This window comes from Plecotus auritus, assembly GCF_963455305.1.
Source record: "Plecotus auritus genome assembly, chromosome: 11".
Taxonomy (NCBI): domain Eukaryota; kingdom Metazoa; phylum Chordata; class Mammalia; order Chiroptera; family Vespertilionidae; genus Plecotus; species Plecotus auritus.
The window spans coordinates 29,820,481-29,842,664 of record NC_137777.1 but is presented as its reverse complement, the minus strand read 5'-3'; the positions used below and the strand labels follow the sequence as shown (position 1 = coordinate 29,842,664).

Genomic DNA, 22,184 nt, shown 5'->3' with positions numbered 1-22,184 from the left:
TTTTTTTTTTTCTTTCCCAGTCCTATTGAGCAAATCTGGCTTTTTCAGATAGCTCTCTTAGATTTGTTTTGTATGAAGGATTATTATTTTTATTAGTAGTAGTAATATTGGGTTTATAATGGTTAGTTTTGTGTTTTTTTTTTTTTTTAAATAAATCTTTATTCAGATTATTACAATTATTTCTCCTTTTTCCCCCCATAGCTCCCCTCCACCCCTTTCCCACCCCACCTTCTGCCCTTACCTCCCCCCCACTGTCCTCATCCATAGGTGTATGATTTTTGTCCATTCTCTTCATGAATCCCCCATACCCCTTTCCCCCTGAGAATTATCAGTCCACTCCCTTTCTATGCCCCTGATTCTATTATATTCACCAGATTATTCTGCTCCTCAGGTTTTTAATTCACTTGATTTTTAGGTTCGCTTGTTGATAGATATGTATTTGTTGTTCATAATTTTTCTCTTTACTTTTTTTCTTCTTCCTCTTCTTTAAGAATACCTTTCAGCATTTCATATAATACTGGTTTGGTGGTGATGAACTCCTTCAGCTTTTTCTTATCTGTGAAGCTCTTTATCTGCCCTTCAATTCTGAATGATAGCTTTGCTGGGTAGAGTAATCTTGGTTGTAGGTTCTTGCTATTCATCACATTGAAAATTTCTTGCCACTCCCGTCTGGCCTGCATAGTTTCTGTTGAGAAGTCAGCTGACAGTCGTATGGGTGCTCCCTTGTAGGTAATTAACTGTTTTTCTCTTGCTGCTTTTAATATTCTCTCTTTGTCTTTTGCTCTTGGCATTTTAATTATGATGTGTCTTGGTGTGGTCCTCTTTGGATTCCTTTTGTTTGGGGTTCTGTGGGCTTCCTGGACTTGTAAGTCTATTTCTTTCACCAGGTGGGGGAAGTTTTCGGTCATTATTTCTTCAAATAGGTTTTCAGTATCTTGCTCTCTCTCTTCTTCTGGCACCCCCATAATTCTGATGTTGGTACGCTTGAAGTTGTCCCAGAGGCTTCTTACATTATCTTCAACTTTTTGGATTTTTTTTTTTTTTGCTTTTTGCTTTTTCGGTTGAGTGTTTTTTGCTTCTTTGTATTTCAATTCTTTGACTTGATTCTTGTGTTCCTCTATTCTGTTTCTGGGTCTCTGTATAATATTTTTTATTTCAGTCAGTGTATGTTTAATTTCTAGTTGGTCCTTTTTCATATCTTCGAGGGTCTCGTTATATTTATCGGCCTTTTCTAGGATATTCTTAAAAAGTCTTATAACGGTGGTTTTGAATTCTATATCCAGTCGTTTGTTTTCCTCCATTTCTTTCGTTTGTGATCTGATTCTTTGACCCCGCATTTTCACTGATTCCCTGAGTTGGTAAGGTAGATATTTGTGCTAGGTTTCCAATATGGCCCAGTGGGTCTGCTTCCCCAGTTAACCTGAGGTGGACACTCTTGGTGCACCCCTTTGTGGACTGTGTGTACAGCCTTGTTGTAATTAAGTCTTTATTGTTGTTGGTATCACTGGGAAGAATTGACCTCCGGGTCAGTTGGCTGTAAGGATCAGCTGTGTCTATGCTGGGAGAAGCCCGGTGCTGGAGACAGCCTTATAGGATTAGACTTGCCAAATTGCAATAGCCTCTGTGCTCAGCTTGGATGGGGTGGAGTCTCAGTCTTGGCTTCCCGTCAGCCTTGCCCTTGCGCGCAAGTGCGCTTTCAGTCCTCCGCCTTCCCCAGCTCGAGTCTCCGCCTGAGAGTCCAGACTCCCCCCACAAGAGCGTGGGTCCCCAGGGGCTCGCCTGTAACCGGGGTTCACTGCAGTCAGAACTGGGGCACAGTGCCGTCAGGAGCCTCTGACTCCCCTCCACCAGGGAAAGCCCGCGGCAACCTCCGCAGCCCTTGTGCGCACCGGCGCAGGCGCGCTTTCAGTCCTCCGCCTTCCCCGGCTCCCGAGTCTCCGCCCGAGAGTCCAGACTCCCCCCACAAGAGCGTGGGTCCCCAGGGGCTCGCCTGGAACCGGGGTTCACTGCAGTCAGAACTGGGGCTCAGTGAAGTCAGGATCCTCTGACTCCCTTCCACTAGGGAAAGCCTATGGCAACCTCCGCAGCCTTTGTGCGCACTGGCCCGCGTGCGCCTTCAGACTTCTGCCTTTCCCAGCTCGAGTCTCCGCCCGAGAGTCCAGACTCCCCCCGTAAGGGCGTGGGTCCCCAGGGGTTCGCCCGGAACTGGGGTTCAGTGCAGTCAGAACTGGGGTTCAGTGGGGTCGGAGGCTTCCTTCCCCCTTCCGCCAGAGGAAGTCAGCCAGGCTCTCAGCCGCCCTTCCTCTCTGCGCACACAAAGACCCTTTGCCGTACCTCCAATTCTCTGAGCTTTTCTCCTTCCTTCTAGTTGTAGAATTTTCACTCAGCCTGCTTTCCTGTGGTTCTGGATGGTGTCCGTTCTGTCTTTTAGTTGTAGTTTTGAAATTGTTGTGCGAGGCAGCAGTTTAGGTGTTTACCTATGCCGCCATCTTCTATAATGGTTAGTTTTGAATACAGGCAGTTTGCAGCATAAGTTCTGACATAGTACCTATTGGATTTAAGAAAGTTTATTTTAATATTAAAAGCTGATGGTTTACTCTAGAAGTTCAAATTTGGAATTAATGTTTTTAACCTGAAAACATTAAGAAGAGAGGTTCTTTTATTATTTTTAAAATTAAATTAATTGGTGTAACATTAATTAATATCTATATATATAAAAGGCTAAGCGACCATCCAACCGTCCTACCAGTAGCTATGGCACGCACTGACCACCAGGGGTCAGGTGCTCAATGCAGGAGCTGCCAAGTTGCGGTGACTTGGCAGCAGCGGTTCTCCAGTGACGCACCCCGAAACCAGAGAGGAGGGAGCCCAGTACTGGGGTGCATCACCCGAGAACTGCCCTCTCACAATCCGGGACCCCTTGGGGGATGTTGGAGAGCTGGTTTTGGTCTGATCCCTGCAGGCCAGGCCAAGGGACCCCACCTGCCGGAGGGATCCCGCTCACTCTGAAGACACCCTTCAAGCCACAGTGCCACCCCAGGTGTGGCCGGCTGGGGAGAGACTGCAGGAGGTTGGCTCTAGGGCAGTGGTTCTCAACCTTTTTAATGCCGCGACCCTTTAATACAGTTCCTCATGTTGTGACCCCCAACCATAAAATTATTTTTTTGCTACTTCATAACTGTAATTTTGCTACTGTTATGAATCGTAATGTAAATATTACGATTGAGAACACAGGTTGAGAATCGCTGCTGTAGAGCCTAAGACCATCGGAAAACACAGATATTTACATTACGATTCATAACAGTAGCAAAATTACAGTTATGAAGTAGCAACAAAAATAATTTTATGGTTGGGGGTCACCACAACATGAGGAACTGTATTAAAGGGTCACGGCATTAGAAAGGTTGAGAACCACTGCTCTAGGGCATGTCCAGCCTGTCTCACCCAGTCCCGCCCAGTCTTGCCCAATCCCGCCCCGCCAGCCACCTTCTAATTTTCTTTCAATGTGCACCAATCTGTGCACTGGGGCACTAGTTGTTATATAACTTTTAGGTGTACAAGTCTATCTATATATATATATAAAAGCCTAAGCAACCTTTCAACCGTTCGACCAGTAGCTATGATGTGCAATGACCACCAGGGGGCAGACACTCAATGCACAGGCATGGAAACATGGAACAGACTGATGAATCTCAGAGGGAACGGGAAAGGGGGGGAGGCGAGAAGAGATTAACCAAAGATCTTATATCCATACTAGAAGCCCGGTGCACGGATTCATGCACCAGTGAGGTCCCTTGGCCTGGCCTTTGGGAATCAGGCTGAAATCGGCCTGGTGCATGGATTCGTGCACCAGTGGGGTCCCTGGGCCTGGCCTGCGGGGATTGGGCCAAAACCGGCAGTCTGACATCCTCCAAGGGGTCCCAGATTGCGAGAGGGCACTGGCCTCTAGTAATAAATATACATCACCTGTATAGTGTGCTCATCACCCAAAGTCTAGTCTCCTCTGTCATCATATATTTGACCCATGATACCCCTTCTTTGGAACCTACCATACTGTTGTCTGTGTCTAAAAGAGAGGTTCTTGATTTTTAAAAATTTTATACTACTTTAGATATATATTTCTACTAATTCTAAGTTGGAGAAGTCAAACACTTAAGAAAGGTGATTACTTATATCTGAAAAATATAGTGTCTTTTTAAAAAAACATCTCTTTCTTAGCAATATAAAGTGTATGCTGTGTTAAATGGGAGAAGGGATACACCCTATTGTCTGTATTTAATGGTCTTACAAAATATTTCTTCTTTTTTTGACAGTTCTGTTGAGTTGGAAGAATTGGGAAAATGTCTGGACCATTGAGAAAATGGATTTTGTAACTGGCTTTAAAACTAGGCCAAGGAAGTAGTTTTTCTGCAAGTCAGATTTTTAAAGAAAATGCATCCCTTGGGTTAATCTTTGTTTTTGACATAGTATCATCCTTTCTTAAATGCTTGTAGTTTCAGATCAGTAGGGAGACTACATAATAATTATATGGTATCTATTTCAATTTTTTTTCATTTTTATAAGTAATTGATATTAAACTTTTATCAATTAAATTTTTGGCAATTTATTTTTACCTTTTTTTCCTTCTTAAAGGAAAATTACCTTAATTTTTTTACAGTCTGAAACAAACACAGTAGAAAATGTTATTCTCCTCAGTTAATACATAAATGAAAATTACATTTTTCCCCTTATTGGCATGTACCTGCAAATATTAAAAGAGGAGAGAGGTAATATAAGTTTATTAAATGTGGTGTATACTTGACCAGCTTATCTAAATTGTACATAATATTTGAACTAGCATATGAAATTGTTTTTAATTATTATATTCACAAGTCTGGGATAATTAGATATTATTTTTCATTTGTAACTAACCATAATCATTATTTCTTGTAATTTCTTGTACATGTTTATTGTTCTTAATGGATTTTACTTTTGGAAATACGACTTGGCTTTGTTGGAATCAGTTCAGTTTTGTTTTATGTACCTGTTTGAATTTGTAGTATTTTAGTTTTTGCAGAACACTTCAATGGCAAAGAAAGTGTCTAATTATTTTCCCCTCATAGGAAGATATACTGGGAAGGAAATGTTATCGTTTTAGTATAGTGTAGTTATTATAAATAGCTCATAACTAGATTTTGATTTGGAAATCTCTACTGGCCAAGGATTAAGTATAAAGATTATATAAATCCATCTTGAGGTTGATAGAAAATATTTTTGTTCTGAGTCTAATAAGTTGACCTTTTCTATTAATTAATGAGGTTGTTGAACAAAGTGAATATATGGGCTATAATGCAACTCGTTTTATAGTACAGATATTATAATTAGGTTTTATTTTTTGTTTAAATGTTTACCATTTATTCCATTAGGAATAAGAAAAACTGATTTTCACGTAAATTCCTTAGTGTATGCTTGCTCTAGTACATCTTAAAGGCCACTGTTAACAAAGTCCACAACTTATCATGCTAAGTCTATATTCTATCAGACACCTACAGGAAGACCTCAGTACATACTTTCACTCCCCTTTGCTCCCATTTCTCATTTCTTATTGGAAATCAATTTGATATAATACAGAATACAACATTTAAAGGTCCTTGTTAAGACCCCATATATAAGAATTGGCCCCTGGTATCATTCCATCTTTACTTTGTCAGTTCACAGATTAACTTTTTGTTTTAGCATTTGAAAAGTAAAGTGCATTTTTGAAAAAATGAGTTTTAAGAAGAAAAAAAAATAAATAGTTCCACTTTTAAATTAAGTGATGCATTTTAAAATTTGTAATTCAATAAAGTTTCTTGTTATTAAATTGTATCACATTTTGTCATTTTATTTAACATTGAAGCTTGCTTTTCCTTTCGTTTGCTTGCTTTTCCTCTCCCAACTAGTAAGGTGTTCTTAAAGTACAGTTTTAATTAAGTGATGCCTGCTGGTTTTAAGAAAAAGCCAGTGTTGAACAGTAGTACAGAGGATGTTTCTTTTCTCTTTTTCTGAATCCTTGGTTCTATTGGTTTTAGCTTTGGTGTCACCTCCAAAACTTTTCCGTAGACCTAGCCAGTTTGGCTCAGTGGATAGAGTGTTGGCCTGTGGACTGAAGGGTCCTGGGTTCGATTCGGGTCCAGTGCACATGCCCCGGTTGCAGGCTCAATCCCCAGTAGGGGGCATGCAGGAGGCAGCCAATCAGTGATTCTCTCTCATCATTGATGTTTTATCTCTCCCTCTCCCTTCCTCTCTGAAATCAATAAAAATGTATTTTTAAAAATAAAAGGTAACTCCTACTGTTTAAAAAAACACAAAAAAATCTTTCCATAGCTCTTCAAGACTTCCATAGCTTAGTTCTTCACTGTTAGAGTGCTTACTACAGTTAGACTACATACTAAGTTAGTACTTTAGATGCCATGGGCACATCTGTCCTTAACCTGAATGAAAACTAGTAGAGGGCAGGGGTTACGCCTTAATCACAATTATGTCCTCTTTGTCTAATGAAAAAAATATGAGACCCCTAGGTAAGGGGTTGTTGATGCCTTGAAAAGGAGAAAACACGTTATTCTCTGAAACAGGACTGAAGGAGGCAGGAATAGATGGTGATCTATACATATTTGTAAGTTGCACAGGAAGTTGAAGGGGGTTAGGGACACAATTGTCATAACAGAGTAGGAGGTAAGATGGTTTACCGAGAGAATAAGGGTGAGGGGGTTCGGTTTGGGGTTTGAACAGAGTAATTCAGAAACGTCAGGCTGAAGAGCCAGGAGAGGGAGAGCATCCCATGCCCTGGCCCGTGTGACTCGGTTGGGCGTCGTCCCATACACGGGAGAGTTGCCAGTTCGATTCCTGGTCAGGGCACATGCTTGGGTTGTGGGCTTAATTCCCAGGAAGAGTTATACAGGAGGCAGCCGATCGATGTTATGCTCTCACATTGATGTTTCTTTCTCCTCCCTCCCTCTAAAAAAAAAAAAAAAAACATTTTTTTTTTTTAAAGCACCTCATTTAGGGCTGAAGTGTGCTATGGGCTCGTGCCAATTTCTAACCCACTACTCAGACCATTCCAGATTTGGGTGTCTTTTGCAGTCACCTCATTTTAGATGTCTTTCCCATTCATTTTAGTGATGGATTTCTTCAAGATTTTTAGGTCTATAGACCAGTATTTTTACCAGTGAACTATGAAGTTACTTCATTTGCCTATCATAAAAGTAGTGGGATTTAAAAACAAAATCCTCGTGTGGGAGCTAAAAGATATCTTGCATGTATCCCTACTTAATCTTCTATTTCCCAAGTATTTGCATATAAAAAAAGTAAAGATTGAAGTCAAACTCTTGTGCTTTATTTTTTTAGAGTGAAAATGCCTGTATTTCTTTCAAGAATAGAATGGAAATATGCTTCTTTGAAAGTTTTGCTAGGAACATGACCAAGTTGTGAACTTAAAAATTCATTTGTTAGGTTGGCAGATTCTGATAAAATAATGGTAACTTTTCAACAAAATAATTTTCTAAGCACTACTTCTTTTACCAAACATTGAGACTGATGCACTTCAGAGCACTGTGCTTTACAATAACCATGGATAGGTACACACGCACATATATGTATTACATACAAATATTCTCAGATTAAGGGGGAGTCCATTTTTTTACACGAAGTGGTCACATCTTTATGAAATGGGAATTTGGGTCCTGTAATGGCCCTGGTAAGTGAAATATCCAAAACTGAGCTTGATGGACTGAAGGAGTAGCTGAGTAACAGCTGAATGTCTTCTTCAGGAAGAGAGTAATCAGGTACTGAACTCTCTTGGAACAGAAGCAGTCCTGGTGCTCCGTGGGTGTCCATGCTCCAGGGGGTGGAGTCTTGTAGTGGATCCCTTGCCATTCAGAACATGCCACTGTTATTGTAAATGTAAATATACTATCTTTCTACGACAGCCATATCCATTTTTTCGTAAATTGCACTAAAGGTGGCTGCAGTTTACACTGTGAACATGTAGCCTTCTGTGGAAGGAAGCATCTGTTATTAAAATAGCCCCGTATTAGTCCAGCAGAAGACCCTGGCTGCTACCTCTAAATTCCCTGTACTAGACATAGTCCATGAGTCTTTATTATTTTATTAATAATAAATATAGTTGATAACATCCTATGTTTCATCGGATTTCTCAGATAAGGACTGGAGCAAATCTTTATAGACAGCAGAATTCATGAACCGGGGATACGAGTCTCTGTGCATTAAGGTGTAAATCTGAAGTTGTGCATCATCGAATATGTGTTGGGATGGCTCCACCATGTTCCTGTTGATGACTTCTCTGACTCGGGAGTCTAAGCTGACCTGTCAACAGAAACAAATAGGAGTTGTATTAGATACGTTTCTCTTTGGAAATCCATCCCAAACTCCCATAGCTTGTTCTGGTTTTTAAAAATCCCAAACCAACCAAGGTCACCCAAAAATTGAGCCTGCCAAAGAGAAACTGAACACACAATGAACAGAGGTTCTCAAATTTCAGTGGCATCAAAAGCTCCTAGAAGTCTCCTTAAACAGATTCTGGGTCCCTCGTGGGTCCATCTAATGACTCTACCAGTATGTTTCCCTCATTCCTGTCCCACCCCACTGTTGATGGCTCACTGCACCAGCCCCTGAGGCATTGGCGGGGGTAGGGCTGGGGAGCTCCAAGTCACTCTGCCCCCTTGTGTGTGAGTTCCCTGGCAGGAGAGGCAACATTTCATGAACTTTTATGTTCTTAGCACATACTAGGAAATAATAATTTTATAACTAGTACTACAAGGCACTTAGTTTTGAGACCAACCTAACCTAGATTTTGGAATTGAAAGAACAAAAACTCAGAGATGAAAACTTGCTTAATTTCACTCATAATTTCTCTGATATTAAAAAAGGACACTCTGGGGGAAACCTTGGAAGAATCAGTATCATGTTAGTGATGCTACTGTATAAAATAAAGATACCAGGGGACATCTGTAATACTTTCAACAATAAAAATTAAAAAATAAAGATACATATAAAAAAGATTTTGAATCAGAATAAAGGGATAATTTTATTTAAAGAAATGCTTATACTGGTACTATTTTTAAACAATATTAATAGTAAAATTCATAGATTACCCCTTTTGGAAAATCTGATGAAAGTTATGGATACTTTCTCTAGAAAAATGGACAAAACCTTTCCCAGATTTCAGGGTGTACTTGGAGCCCACTGTGGGACCATGGTCAAAGGAATTAGAATTCACTCGACCCTTGAACAACACAAGGGGTAGAGGCCCTAACCCCATGCGGGTGAAAATCCATGTATAACCTTTGACTCCCCAAAACTTTACTAATAGCTTACTGTTAACTGGAAGTCTTATTGGTAACGTAAATAGTTGATTAGCACATATTTTGTATGTTATGTGTTTTATATACCACTAGAGGCCCGATGCACAAAATTCATGCAAGGGGCTTGGCCTGTACAGCCGCCATAGCTTGCCTCGGCCCTCGCAGCCCTGGCTTCACCCAGAAGGTCGTCTGGAAGGACATCTGGAAAGTCATTTGGCTGCCTAGTCTAATTAGCATGTTACACTTTTATTATTATAGATATTCTTATAATAAATTAAGGTAGAGAAAAGAAAATGTTATTAAATGACAGGGAAGAGAAAATATATTTACAGTACTCTCCTGTATTTATTAGGAAAAAAACCTGCACACTTAAAATCAGGGTTGTTGCCCAGCCAGTGTTGCTCAGTGGTTGAGCATCCACCTATGAACAAAGTCACGATTCCATTCCAGGTCGGGGCATATGCCCGGGTTGTGGGCTCGATCCCCTGTGTGGGGTGTGCAAGAGGCAGCCGATGGATGATTCTCTCTCGTTATTGATGTTTCTCTCTCCCTTCCTCTCTGAAATCAATAAAATCCTATATAATAAAAGGCTAATATGCAAATTGTCCCCTCAGGAGTTTAACCACCTGCTATGACGTGCACTGACCACCAGGGGGCGGCATGGAACAAAGGAAGGCCTGGCCAGCAGCTGGCAGCCGAGGGAAGGAAGGGGTCCGCTGGCAGCCGGAAGGCCCCAGTGGGCCCTGATCGCCTGCCAGGCCTGGGGACCCTACCTGTGCACCAATTTTGTGCACCGGGCCTCATATATATATATATACATATATATATATGATTCATTAAAAACAAAACAAAGCAGAGTTGTTCGAGGGTAACTGCACTATGAACAGGAGATAGAGTCATTTCCTATGTTTTGGAGCAGCTGTAACTGCCAGGTGACCAAACACAGAAGGGTTCATCTTATCCAAGGGCTCCTGGAACAAAACCTTTTGGTAGGTACATACCTCTTTAGGAGAAAGAATAGAAATGTAGTCTTCGTATATTGTCCTTGCCTTTTCCTCAATAATGCTTTCATTAGCTTCTTTTTTCAGTTCCTCACACGCCATCCAGAAAAGCATATTGTCTTCACTGAATTCTGTCCGGAGGAATTCGCGGAAAGCGTTCCTTCCTGCCGGGGTGAGCATCAACTTGTCGAAGGACTGCGCCCAGGCACCGACCTCTTCCAGAGTAGGAGTTGGGCTTTGCAGAGACCGGGAGAAAGGGCAGAAGGGAGCCATGTTATTGGTAGTCCATCTGGATTTCATCACTAGAAACCTATCTTTTTCCTCTCTGAGAATGAAAATGTGCACTTTGGACCTTTCAGGAAGGGAAAGAGCTGTTTTTGTTTCCTTAAGCCTTTAGTAAAAACACATGCGTTTGATACTTTCACATTGTTTAGCTGGATTGCATGGCTACTGCCCAAAGGCTGGCAAGCCAAATTGCTACAATAACTGCTCAGCACATACTTGTTTATATCTAAGCATGTCCTGGAAAAGTTTTTAAATTATAGAGGAAAAGAAAAAATCCTATAATCATCTGAGCAAAAACTCCCTAGTCACATGACAGACCTGAGTCAGCTCTGACCACACTGACTTCCAGAATAGCAGTGGGGCAGTATCTATTTAGTATGTTTTAACACTCAAAAGAATTTTAAAGAGAAAAGAATATGAGTTATATAACTGCAGGTTATGAAGGGTGACAACGAAAACGAGCATCCACGCCCGGCCGGGTGGCTCGGGGGCTGAGCGTCGACCTGTGAACCAGGAGGTCACGGTTCAATTCCTGGTCAGGGCACATGCCTGGGTTGCCGGCTTGATCCCCAGTGTGGGGCATGCAGGAGGCAGCCGACCCATGGTTCTCTCTCATCACTGATGTTTCTATCTCTCTCTCCCCCTCCCTTCATCTCTGAAATCAATAAAAATATATTTAAAAACTAAAACAAACAAACAAAAGAAAAACGAGCATCCATGAATTCGCCATTTACTTTAAGAACCAGGCCATGACCGATAGCTGCGCTTACCTTGACACTATGCTCACACACTGCCCTCTGGCTCCCCAGGCCTGAGGGAACCTCTATTCTTGATTTTGGGTTTTCCCTGTTCTAGTTGATTTTTTACTTACATTTCATTTTACTGAGGTCAGAAAACACAGTCTGTTTAACAATGACCTTTATTATTTCTTTTCCATTACCCTATCCCCCTAGTTTCTATGTATGTATGTATCCAAAACAACGTATTTTTTAGTTTAAAAAATATATATTTGTATTGATTTCAAGGAGGAAGGGAGAGGGAGAGAGAGATGGAAACATCAATGATGAGAGAGAATCATTGATTGTCTGCCTCCTGCACGCCCCACACTGGGGATTGAGCCTATAACCCGGGCATGTGCCCTGACCGGGAATCGAACGGTGACCTCCTGGTTCATAGGTCAACCACTGAGCCACGCTGGCTGGACTAGTTTTTTTTTTAAGTTTATAAAAATGTCTTCTGCAGCTTGCTTTGTCCACCCAACACTAAGTGTCTAAGATTCACCCATGCTGCTGTATGTGGCCAGCACAGAGTTTCTGGGCAGGATTCATCTCTAATTTTCCATTCTGTACTGTCCTCATCTGATTTTGGTTTCACTGTTACACTGGCCTCTTAGACATTTGGGTCATTATACAAGACTCATGTAATCTTGAAATGATCAATTCCTGAAATGTTTTGTGGAACTAATCTGTGAAACCAACTGGATCCAGTGTTATTTTGTAGGAAGTTATTATTGGGTTGAATTTTGGGCTCTAAAAAAGATATGTTGAAGTCCTAGCTCTCAATATCTCTGGATGTGACCTTATTTGAAAATAGGATTCTTGTAGATGTATTCCATTATGAGGGGTGTTCTTACAAACAGAGACAGATACACACAACAACCCTTCTTCGGCTTAGCAACAACAAACTATTATCACCCCCATTTTACACAGAAGGAAACTGAGGCATGTGACTACTAAGTCAAGTGCCCAAGGTCTCAAGGTTCCACTGGCAGGAGGGGTATAGCCAGGACTAGATGTAGGCATTGTGGTTTCTGATGCAACAGCCTCAAGCTTTGGTAGAGAACACGTTATCCTGGAATATGTAAGATATAAGCTGTTTTAAGAAACTCATAAGCCGAAACCGGTTTGGCTCAGTGGATAGAGCGTCGGCCTGAGGACTGAAGGGTCCCGGGTTCGATTCCGGTCAAGGGCATGTACCTTGGTTGTGGGCACATCCCCAGTGGGAGGTATGAAGGAGGCAGCTGATCGATGTTTCTCTCTCATCGATGTTTCTAGCTCTCTATCCCTCTCTCTTCCTCTCTGTAAAATATCAATAAAATATATTTAAAAAAAAAAAAAGAAAAGAAACTCATAAGTTGTGGAAGATTTTAATGTGCTTCCCAGACTTTTTAAAATCTGGGTAAGAATAACTAAGGTAAACAATGAAGAAAAATATTTAATCAACCTTTTAGGCTACTTCCCTTTTTTCTCTCAAAATAAATAAATCTAAAAAATAAACATTTAATACAAGACCTATTTGAATGGTGCTTTTAGGATATTGGTTTTGTATTTGCAATTATATAGGCAAAATTCCAAGAAAAGGTCTAAGAATATGTAGGTAAAAGTAAATCAATTGGATACTACAGGTGGAAAAAGAGACAATATTAAAATCTGGCATTATGGAAAGTAATTTAAGTGCATTTTCTTAAATTTTAAAAATAATACATTAATGGAAGTATAAGTCAATAGTTAAGAAAAAGATGGACTTTTAAAACTTTTCTGAAAACCAATGTGTATGTTTTATTATAGTCTTTTTTAAAAAGCATACGGAATAAAAATAAAATAACGTTATATGCTTTGTCAAGAAACATCCATTTATATTTGAGATTAGCAGGTATTAGATTAATGATGGAACTCATTTTTCTCCCTGTCACACAATGAATTAAAAGGAAATCTACAGTGAAAATGTGATGCTGAGTTATGACTTAGTATTACTAAATTGCAGTTACAGAAACTATGTATTCATTAAAACATATAGCAAAAAAAAAATAATAATAAGGTAGGCATTTCTGTCAACTTAGTGAGCTGAACACACGAGATCTTACCTTTCTTCCCAGGTTGGAAGGTCGTCTCTTCTGAGTTCATGGGAAGCCCTCCCGGGCCCCTGTTCTTGGTTTCTAACAGTGAGACTACACAAAGTAAGACATTAACGTGTCAGTTGAGACCATTCTTTATCAAAGAAAGCTTTTTAACAGATATTCTACAGAGAACTCCAGATTACCAAGTGGAACTTCTTTCTTTTCTTCAAAACAGTGACCTGATTGGCTTTCTTAAGCAAAACATATGACAATAAAGTATCAGCAAAAATAAATTACATTTATAATACGGTGGTCTACACTAATCAAGAGAGAGCTTGCATTTAGAATATTTCTTTTCATAAAAACATACCCATTAAGAAATAATAAGGTGAGATTATCAGGAATCTTTTGCTTTTGCCTTTTCTCTTTTTTCCAAATATTTTTATTTATTTATTTCATTTCTTATACCTTGAAAACAAGTATATACTCCCCAGACTTTGTTTGCAGTCAAAATGGAGGTTTTATATATTGATAGGTACACATACAAAAGTATCAGAGAATACCAGGAAAGTAAATCAAAATCTATTGTATTGTTCAAGAGAGTTTAAGTTTCCTTATATACATTTGGTACGTAAGTTTGTAAATTTATTCCAAGTATTTTTGTTATTATTGTAAATGGAATTTTCAGTTCTATCTCATCTCCTAACTGGTTATTATTTGTACATATGAAGGCTATTACTTTCTTGATAGCTTTATTGAACCATCATTTATACATCACAAAGCTACAAGTTTAAAGTGTGCAATTAAGTGGTTTTTAGCATAATCACAAGGTTATGGGAAGCCCAAGTCTATCACTAATATCTAATTTTAGAACATTTTCATCACTCTAAAAAGAAGCCCAGCCAGCCCTGGCTGGTGTTGCTCAGTGGGTTGAAGCACCGAAGGGTTGTGGGTTCGATTCCTGGTTAGGGCACATACCCAGGTGCACAGGACAATGCCCAACCAACCGAGCCACATTGGCCAGGGCTTTATTGAATTCCTTTGTGTCTGCATCAGTTTAGCTATAATTCTCTTGGGGCTTCCAGGTATATTCTCATATCATCTGCACATAGGGAGAGTTACTTCTTATTTTCCAGTTTTTAGGCCTCCAGTCATTTTCTCTTGTGTAATGTCATTGACTGATGATACCTATAGTACAATGCTAAAGAGAAGGGTATCATAGACATCCTCACTTTGTTTTTGTTTTGTTGTGGGGTTTTTTTGGTAATATATTTTCGTTGATTTCAGAGAGGAAGAGAGAGAGAGAGAAAGATAGAAACATCAGTGATGAGAGAGAGTCATTGATTAGCTGCCTCCTGCACGCCCCACACTGGGGATTCAGCTCGCAACCTGGAAATATGCTCTGACCAGGAATCCAACTGTGACCTCCGTTCATAGGTCGACGCTCAACCACTGAACCATGCCAGTCGGGCCTCACCTTGTTTTTGATTTTAGCAGGAATGCTTTTAGTTTTCCATTAATATAAAAATGGATTTTTATCATTGCTTTTGAGTTTATCTTTCTATCACTACTGTATTATCTTTTCTATTCCTTTTATTACATCTTTCCTTAATTCTCTTTGCACCATTTCATAAGCTTTTCGGTCTGTTTTCAGCACATCTGCTTAAGAATTTTCAGTGATTATGTGTGTGTCGCTCTAGTTTTCTTTAAATGCAAAGTCATTAGAAACTCTTCCGACGTGTTGCTTTCATGATGCCAGAGCTAAAAACTGTCACTAACTAATGGTTTCTTAAAACAAAACAAAAACAAACTTGAGAGGCATCTGGGTGGTGTTCTCTCTGCGGGAGAATTAATACTGATTGACTTCCAAGGCTTCTTTTGTAAGAAGAAAACATGACTGCACAGTAGGTATGAAAAAGCAAAGGGAAAGTGAAGGATGAATTTGATACAATATTCCTAAAAGAACTGGAAGTTCTATTGTGAACTAAATAAGCAATATTTATTTAAGCTTTGACATTTTTCCATGTCTCATTTTTTAAAAAGTAGAAATATTTAAGGAGACAATGTATTTTTTTAAAAGCTGAAGAATATGTTTTGTGTCAAATTTTAAAACCAGAGTTAAATTATTATTGCTGCAGTAAAATAAGAAAATGTTGATAGAAGCCAAAATAGTTGCTCACTATTCAGTAAAAGAAGACCCATGGTTAGATACATTTTGGTAAATTTTTGAGTTATAAAAAGGAAAAAAAATCTTTAATTTTCTAGAAAGGCAAAAATTAGTTTATTGCCAAGAGATCAGCAGTCTGCATGACTTCTTTTATAAAATGAGATGCCAGAAGGCCATAAAGCAAAATTTTGAGAAAGATAATACAAAGGCTTAGAGAACATATTGCCATTTACCTCTTCTTAATAATTGACTTTACTATGTTATCAACATGGATAAATCTCTGGCTGTATACTTTTTTCATCCATTTCCCCTCTGTCCAACCCAGAGATAAATATCATCCTTAATTTGTTGTTTATCATTACTATACATAGTTATGTTAGTCTCTCTATATACAAATGTATCTTACCTAATAATAGACAAACATGTAAATTGACTGTACCTCTGCTACGCCACCAGCCTATCAGGAGTGTTATGCAAATTAACCCAACGAAGATGACGGTTAATTTGCATACTCAGCTGCCAGGTGACAAGGGTGGGATGCTTGCATCGTTGCCATGGCGACAACGCAGGTGCTCTGCCCCACCCCCGGTCTCTCAGGGCCTCTGGCAGCGTGGGAAGGAGGGGCTGGAGCAGAAAGAGGCGGCTCCGGGGCCTGAGCGGAAAGGGGCTGGGCCGGAGTGGAAAGGCGGTGCCGGCAGCCAGGGAAAGGAAAGCCCATTCTAGCACGAATCTTCGTGCATCGGGCTTCTAGTAAATATGTAAGTATAAACATAAATACACAAAGATAGTTTCAATTTTGTAAAAATGTTATTATGCAATATGCTCTGCTTTACAATTTGCCTTTTCCCACTCTAGCACATGAGTTTATTATTTATTTATTTGTTTGTTTGTTTATTTTTAGCACATGAATTTAAATGCTGTGTGGTATTGCATTGTTTAACTATACCACAATGTATTCTCCTGTTCATAAACTTTAGAGACATTTTCAATTTTTCTCAGTCAGATTAATGCTACAATGACTCCTTTCATACGCGTCTCCTTTTGCACGTGTGTGGTTTTCCTAGGGTAAAGTCTTATATTTAGAGCATTTTTTTTGTTTGTTTTGTTTTATTTTTTACCCAAGGAATGTTTTTCATTGATTCTAGAGAGAGAAAGGAAGAGAGAGGGAGAGAGAGAGAAACACTGATCCGTTACCTTCCATATGCACCCAGACTGGGGATCAAACCTGCAACCTGGGTATGTGCCCTGACCGAGAATCTAACCTTCTAATATTCAGTGCATGGTATGATGCTTTAACCAACTGAGCCACATCAGCCAGGGCTAGATGGTATATATTTAACTTTCATATATCTGATCCTTGTTAGTAGAAGCACAAGTGAGTTATATTTCCTGTTTCATTTCATTTGCTAAGTTTTCTTTTAGTCATTATTTTTTTATTTATCTCCTGAAGTTCTTCATTTGCATTCTTTGTTCAATGCATTACAACCCTCCCTAGGTGGGTATTTTTTCCTAGACAGTCACAGAGTGTGCCAATGTGTGCCACTCCTCCAGTTTCCTGCTGGTCCTCTAGATTCTACTTAAGGATAAAATCTTGCCTTGAATGTCAGACTACTTAGCTCTTGTCAGTCCTGTCTCTCCATATTCCCACTTACTGTCTGGTCTGTGTCCCAAATGGACATACCACCCAGCATCATGATTCCATCAGTACTTGGAGTGTCATTTGCTGCATCTCATCCACCAGATTGGAACTTCATGGACACTGACACTCGCCCAAGTGAAGCGGAGCAGACCAAACTTTCCTGGGCATTTCATCTTCAATCCTCACCCCACCCCCAATTCTGTCACTATTCTTGACCAGTCCCTATATTAACTTTTCTTCTTCACTGGATAGTGAGCTCTTGGTTCAACTTGTAGTCAAGCCTACATAAATTTACAATAATTGAATTGCCTAAAGTTATGTACACAGTTAGCTGGCACTAAGCACTTATCATAACCAATATTTTAGAAATGCAATCTAATGTTCCTATGATTTCTAGGTATAAGTCATATACATTTCTCTAGACTTTTAACTGATTTACTGAAATGGACAAAGGTGTTTTATTTTCAAATTGTATACCTGTCTTTAAGCAATGATTGTGGTTTTTTTCTTCTACCAGTAAGTTAGCCTATATTTTGACACTTTATTAAAAAACAAAAAAATTAATAAGGCAAAAGCAGCAGAGGATAAAAATCTAGGCTCTTTGTACTTCATAGCCCTAACCTTTAAGACCCATCTTAAATTCTGGCTCCTCCTCAAAGCCTTTATTATCAAGTAGAGTTCTTTTGAGTTCACTCCTTTCTAATCATCTAGGCATTGTTTCTGCCCAAATATTAATATCCAATCATCAACTGCCTTAGGTTCTTCTTTAGTGTTTTAACAACATCAGCCTGATTTCAGGAATTTGAATATAGGTCCCTCAAGAGCTAGGATGTAGCCTCCTCGCTTTTGTTGCTGTCCTTCACAGAACCCAAATTGGTGTCAGACATATGGCAGTGGTTTAAAAAACACTTATCGAATTAATCACAAGCTGGCACAAGAGGCAGCATTTCTCAACCAGGAGCACATTAACTACACAGCCCCAAACCTCACCATGAACAGCTACAACAGCAGCACCAGCAGAAGCAACAAGCGTTGGATCCTCGGTTCCCCACTCCGTGCTGGCCCGGGAGGGAGTCTGATGTCTCCTGGGCTGCAGACATCTGTCGCTTCTGCATCTCCCTCCATTCCGAGCCCATCAGCTGCAACAATGAAAGGAAAATTGGTTTGGGTGGGCAGAGTGACCACAACTTGAGCTTGGAGATTCAGTTGTTTGGATCATTGAGAAAATGCAGTGTGACTATATCCAGGTCATTTCTACTACATCTGGTAAAATATGGTGCTTAGAATTAATCTACCAAACGTTCATTTAATGTCTAGCATCTGTCATACACTGTAATATATTTTAGGAATAAAATCATGAATGGAGGGTCCCTGCACCAAGGCACTCACAGTTGAGTAAAGGAGACACTGGCATCACATACATTGAAGACATGCAGTAAAGTGACAATAGGGTCATTTCCCAGCTCCAGAATTCCCGTTGGGTTGAACCGATGGGGAGCAGTTGAATTACAGTTGCCCACGAGGCCAGAGCACGGATATAGGAGAAAGCCACACCAAAAATGTCAGGCACAGTAACACAGCAGGCTTGAGGAACCCTTAGGAGAGGAGAACGGGGGGGGGGGGGGGGGGGGGGGGGGACGGTGGCTGCACTTAGTTATAAAATAAATAAATAAATAAATAAGTCACAGAGATGTAAAATACAGCCCAGGGAATATAGTCAATAATCCTATATAATAAAAGGCTAATATGCAAGTCAACCGAACGGCGGAACAACTGGTCGCTATGACGCACATTGACCACCAGGGGGCAGACACTCAATACAGGAGCTGCCTCCTGGTTGTCAGTGCACTCTCACAGGGGGAGCACCGCTTAGCCAGAAGCCGGCTAATGGCTGGTGAGCACAGCTGTTGTGGCAGAAGCCTCTCAGGGGCTCCCGGACTGCGAGAGGGTGCACGCAGGGCTGAGGGACCCCCTAGAGTGCAAGAATTTCATGCACCAGGCCTTTAGTATTATTGATTTCAGAGAGGAAGGGAGAGTGAGAGAGATACAGAATCATCAGTGATGAAGAGAGAATCATTGATTGGCTGCCTCCTGCCTGCTCCCTACTGGGGATCGAGCCCACAACCCAGGCATATGCTATGACCGGGAATTGAACCGTGACCTCCTGATTCATAGATGGGCACTCAACCATTGAGCCATTCTAGTGGGGCTATGTAATAACTTTGTACAGTGGTGACAGAAGGTTACTAGACAACGTGATGATGACTTTGCAGGCTATATAAATGTCAAATTACTATGTTGTATACCTGAAACTAATATAATATTGTATGTCAACTATAATAATAATTTAAATAAAGGCGGTGGAGGATGGAAGTCCTGGGGAAGCTGCCTGGTTGTGAGGCCCACGGACATATTCCGGTCTTCACTAGCTGCGAAACATTGAAGAAGTTACCCAACTCGGTAGTGCAAAGCACTTAGAACCCGCCTGATATGTAGTGTTGCTCAGTTATTCTCAGGAAGAGAGGCAGGACTGTGGTCTGTGGCCTATTCCGGCCTGTCCTGCCATCTGCAGGGACCGTCACACTGGCCTACCTCAGTGGAGATTAAGCCACTGGAAACAGTCTGTGCCATTCAGCCCCTCTCCTTTTTCTGAGGACTACAAGGATGATTGAAAGAGAGAAGCATAAAAGTAGTTTAAGAAACAAGAAATTGCTGAGTCCATTTTTACTTTTGATATTATCGTTGAATTGTCAGTGAAGTAAAGGCAGAAAAATATCAAAGCTACAACATTAAATAACCTCAGATAGGACTGTGAATTAAAATCTGGATGTTTCTTCTTTAAAAAAATATTTTTTTATTGATTTCAGAGAGGAAGGGAAAGGGAGGGGGAGAGAGAGAGATAGAACCATCAATGATGAGAGATAATCATTGATTGGCTGCCTCCTTCATGCCCCACACTGGGGATCAAGCTTGCAGCCAGGGCATGTGCACTGACCAGGAATTGAACTGTGACCTGGTTCATAGATTAACGCTCAACCACTGAGCCACGCTGGCCAGACTGGGGTTGTTTTTCTAGTCCAGCATTGGGTTTATTTCTTCCTAGTATTACCTATTCTAATATGTTATTGGACTTAGTTTTAATTATTATAGTTTGACTATATATTTTTATATTAGGTAAGTAGAGTTCCTTTCATAAATTAGAAAAAATATTGGTTTTGTCTGTCTTTGTCTAGTTTTTCTTCCATTTGAATTTTGGAATCAGTTTGTCAAGGTCCAAAAAATACTACGTTGGGATTTTGACTAGGACACATCGAATTTATAGATTTATTTATGACAAATGCCATCTGATTTAGTACCTGCCAAATCAGGGGTGACTCCTCTGGATTAGCTCTTTTAATTATACTGAGATGTAAGTTCCAGGGCAGCAAGAGGGCCTGTCAGAGTGTTTTACTGTCCCTTCACCCACAGCCAGAACAACACCTGTCCACAACACCTGTTAAAGGGCCCAGCCTCCGAGCAGTCTAGGACCCTTGAGCTGGTGCAGCTCACTTGGCCAAAGGTAGAGGCAGAAACATTTGCCAAACTCACAGCTGGGAGACAGACCCCCTTTGCTGCCTCAGGGGAGAAGCTTTGGGCTCCTCTGGACATCACCTTCTCACAACGTCTGCAGCATTTCAGTGGGACACAGACCGACCTGGTTTCACCTCATTAAGGACACAGAGGGGCAGGGCCAAGCCGCACAATCTCCAAAGAGGCCCTGAGCAAACGTCTGAGTTTTCAAAAACTTCTGTTTTGGGGTTTTATTAATTTTTTTTAAATAATTTTTTTATAAAAATTTTTTAATTGATTTTTTACAGAGAGGAAGGGAGAGAGATAGAGAGTTAGAAACATCGATCAGCTGCCTCCCGCACACCCCCCACTGGGGATGTGCCCGCAACCAAGGTACATGCCCTTGACCGGAATCGAACCTGGGACCTTCAGTCCGCAGGCCACAGGCCGATGCTCTATCCACCCAGCCAAACCGGTTTCGGCTGTTTTGGGGTTTTATTGTCTGAATAATTTGGGGGCTATTTTAAGAAAAAGCTAGTTCATTGTTCTAGTAGAGGAAGTCAACTGAAAGCTTAATGATAACAATGGGCTTTTTAGAATTAAAATTACTTCCAGATGGATGCTCACACATGTCGTTACCCTTTAAAAACTACTTCAGTATGTTACCATCTGTTTTACAGGGACTTTGAATGGAAATCTTTACTCTTTTGTTTATATAGCTGCCGCCAAGTTTGTAAGCTACCAAAGATTTAAAACTATAATAGTAAGGTCTTTCTCTTCTCTTTTGCTGTTACTAAATGAACATATTGCAAAATAGCAAAAGGGAGTGAATGGGTAGGCTTTTTCAGGGAAATGATAGTTTGATTTTAGACATGAATTTTTCCATGTTGCAAACATTTTGTCCTGTTTCCCCCCTATAATTTGTAACCCAATTGTTACAAGTGCCTTTGGGAAATATTAGAAGTAAGGAAAGAGTCTGACCTGAAGGAAATTAATAAAATGCATGTTTTGACTTGTTCTTTCTTAATACCAATCAACACTCGGGAGCATTTTGCAACTACTGCTGGAAATCTTTATCAGGGGATTTCCTCAGGCCAGAAGACCATGGGAATTTCTCAAGGTTATGGCAGATATGTGAATTCCCAAGGACAACTTAGCCCAGGGGCACCTCTGAAAGTACTACAATCTTGTCTGTGGTGCTGCTTTAGTGAATCTCCAAATCGCTAAAAATGTGTCAGGCAGTCATTAACGGTTTGCATGAGACGTCCTGCCAGCTTTTTCCTGTTTCACAGCTAGGAATAGGCTCTCTAGCAAGAATTTCTGAGCAATTATTACAAATTATAGGGGGGGAGGAGGGAACCAGGAC

At 40.4% G+C, this 22,184-nt stretch overlaps 2 protein-coding genes across 14 annotated transcripts in view; one reads left to right on the top strand and one right to left on the bottom strand.

Annotated features, from left to right (window-relative positions):
* The window catches only part of LOC308236887 (transcription elongation factor A protein 1), a 72,580-nt gene extending 66,733 nt beyond the window's left edge, over positions 1 to 5,847 (top strand). For 2 of the 3 annotated variants that reach the window (XM_080647025.1, XM_080647024.1), the window contains exon 10: positions 4,314 to 5,847. In XM_080647025.1, coding sequence (XP_080503151.1) covers positions 4,314 to 4,322 — 9 coding nt within the window. In that variant the 3' untranslated portion in view covers positions 4,323 to 5,847. The remainder of the gene's footprint in view (positions 1 to 4,313) is intronic. The other variant, XM_080647027.1, reaches the window with a different exon arrangement.
* Positions 5,848 to 7,332: 1,485 nt separating this feature from the next.
* The window catches only part of RGS20 (regulator of G protein signaling 20), a gene marked incomplete at its 5' end in the record, with an annotated part of 51,888 nt that continues 37,036 nt past the window's right edge, over positions 7,333 to 22,184 (bottom strand). For 10 of the 11 annotated variants that reach the window (XM_080646314.1, XM_080646320.1, XM_080646322.1 and 7 more), the window contains 4 exons: positions 7,333 to 8,343; positions 10,343 to 10,577; positions 13,491 to 13,574; positions 18,260 to 18,408. In XM_080646314.1, coding sequence (XP_080502440.1) covers positions 8,155 to 8,343; positions 10,343 to 10,577; positions 13,491 to 13,574; positions 18,260 to 18,408 — 657 coding nt within the window. In that variant the 3' untranslated portion in view covers positions 7,333 to 8,154. Of the gene's footprint in view, positions 8,344 to 10,342; positions 10,578 to 13,490; positions 13,575 to 18,259; positions 18,409 to 18,690; positions 18,776 to 22,184 lie in introns of those variants that run through there. The other variant, XM_080646318.1, reaches the window with a different exon arrangement.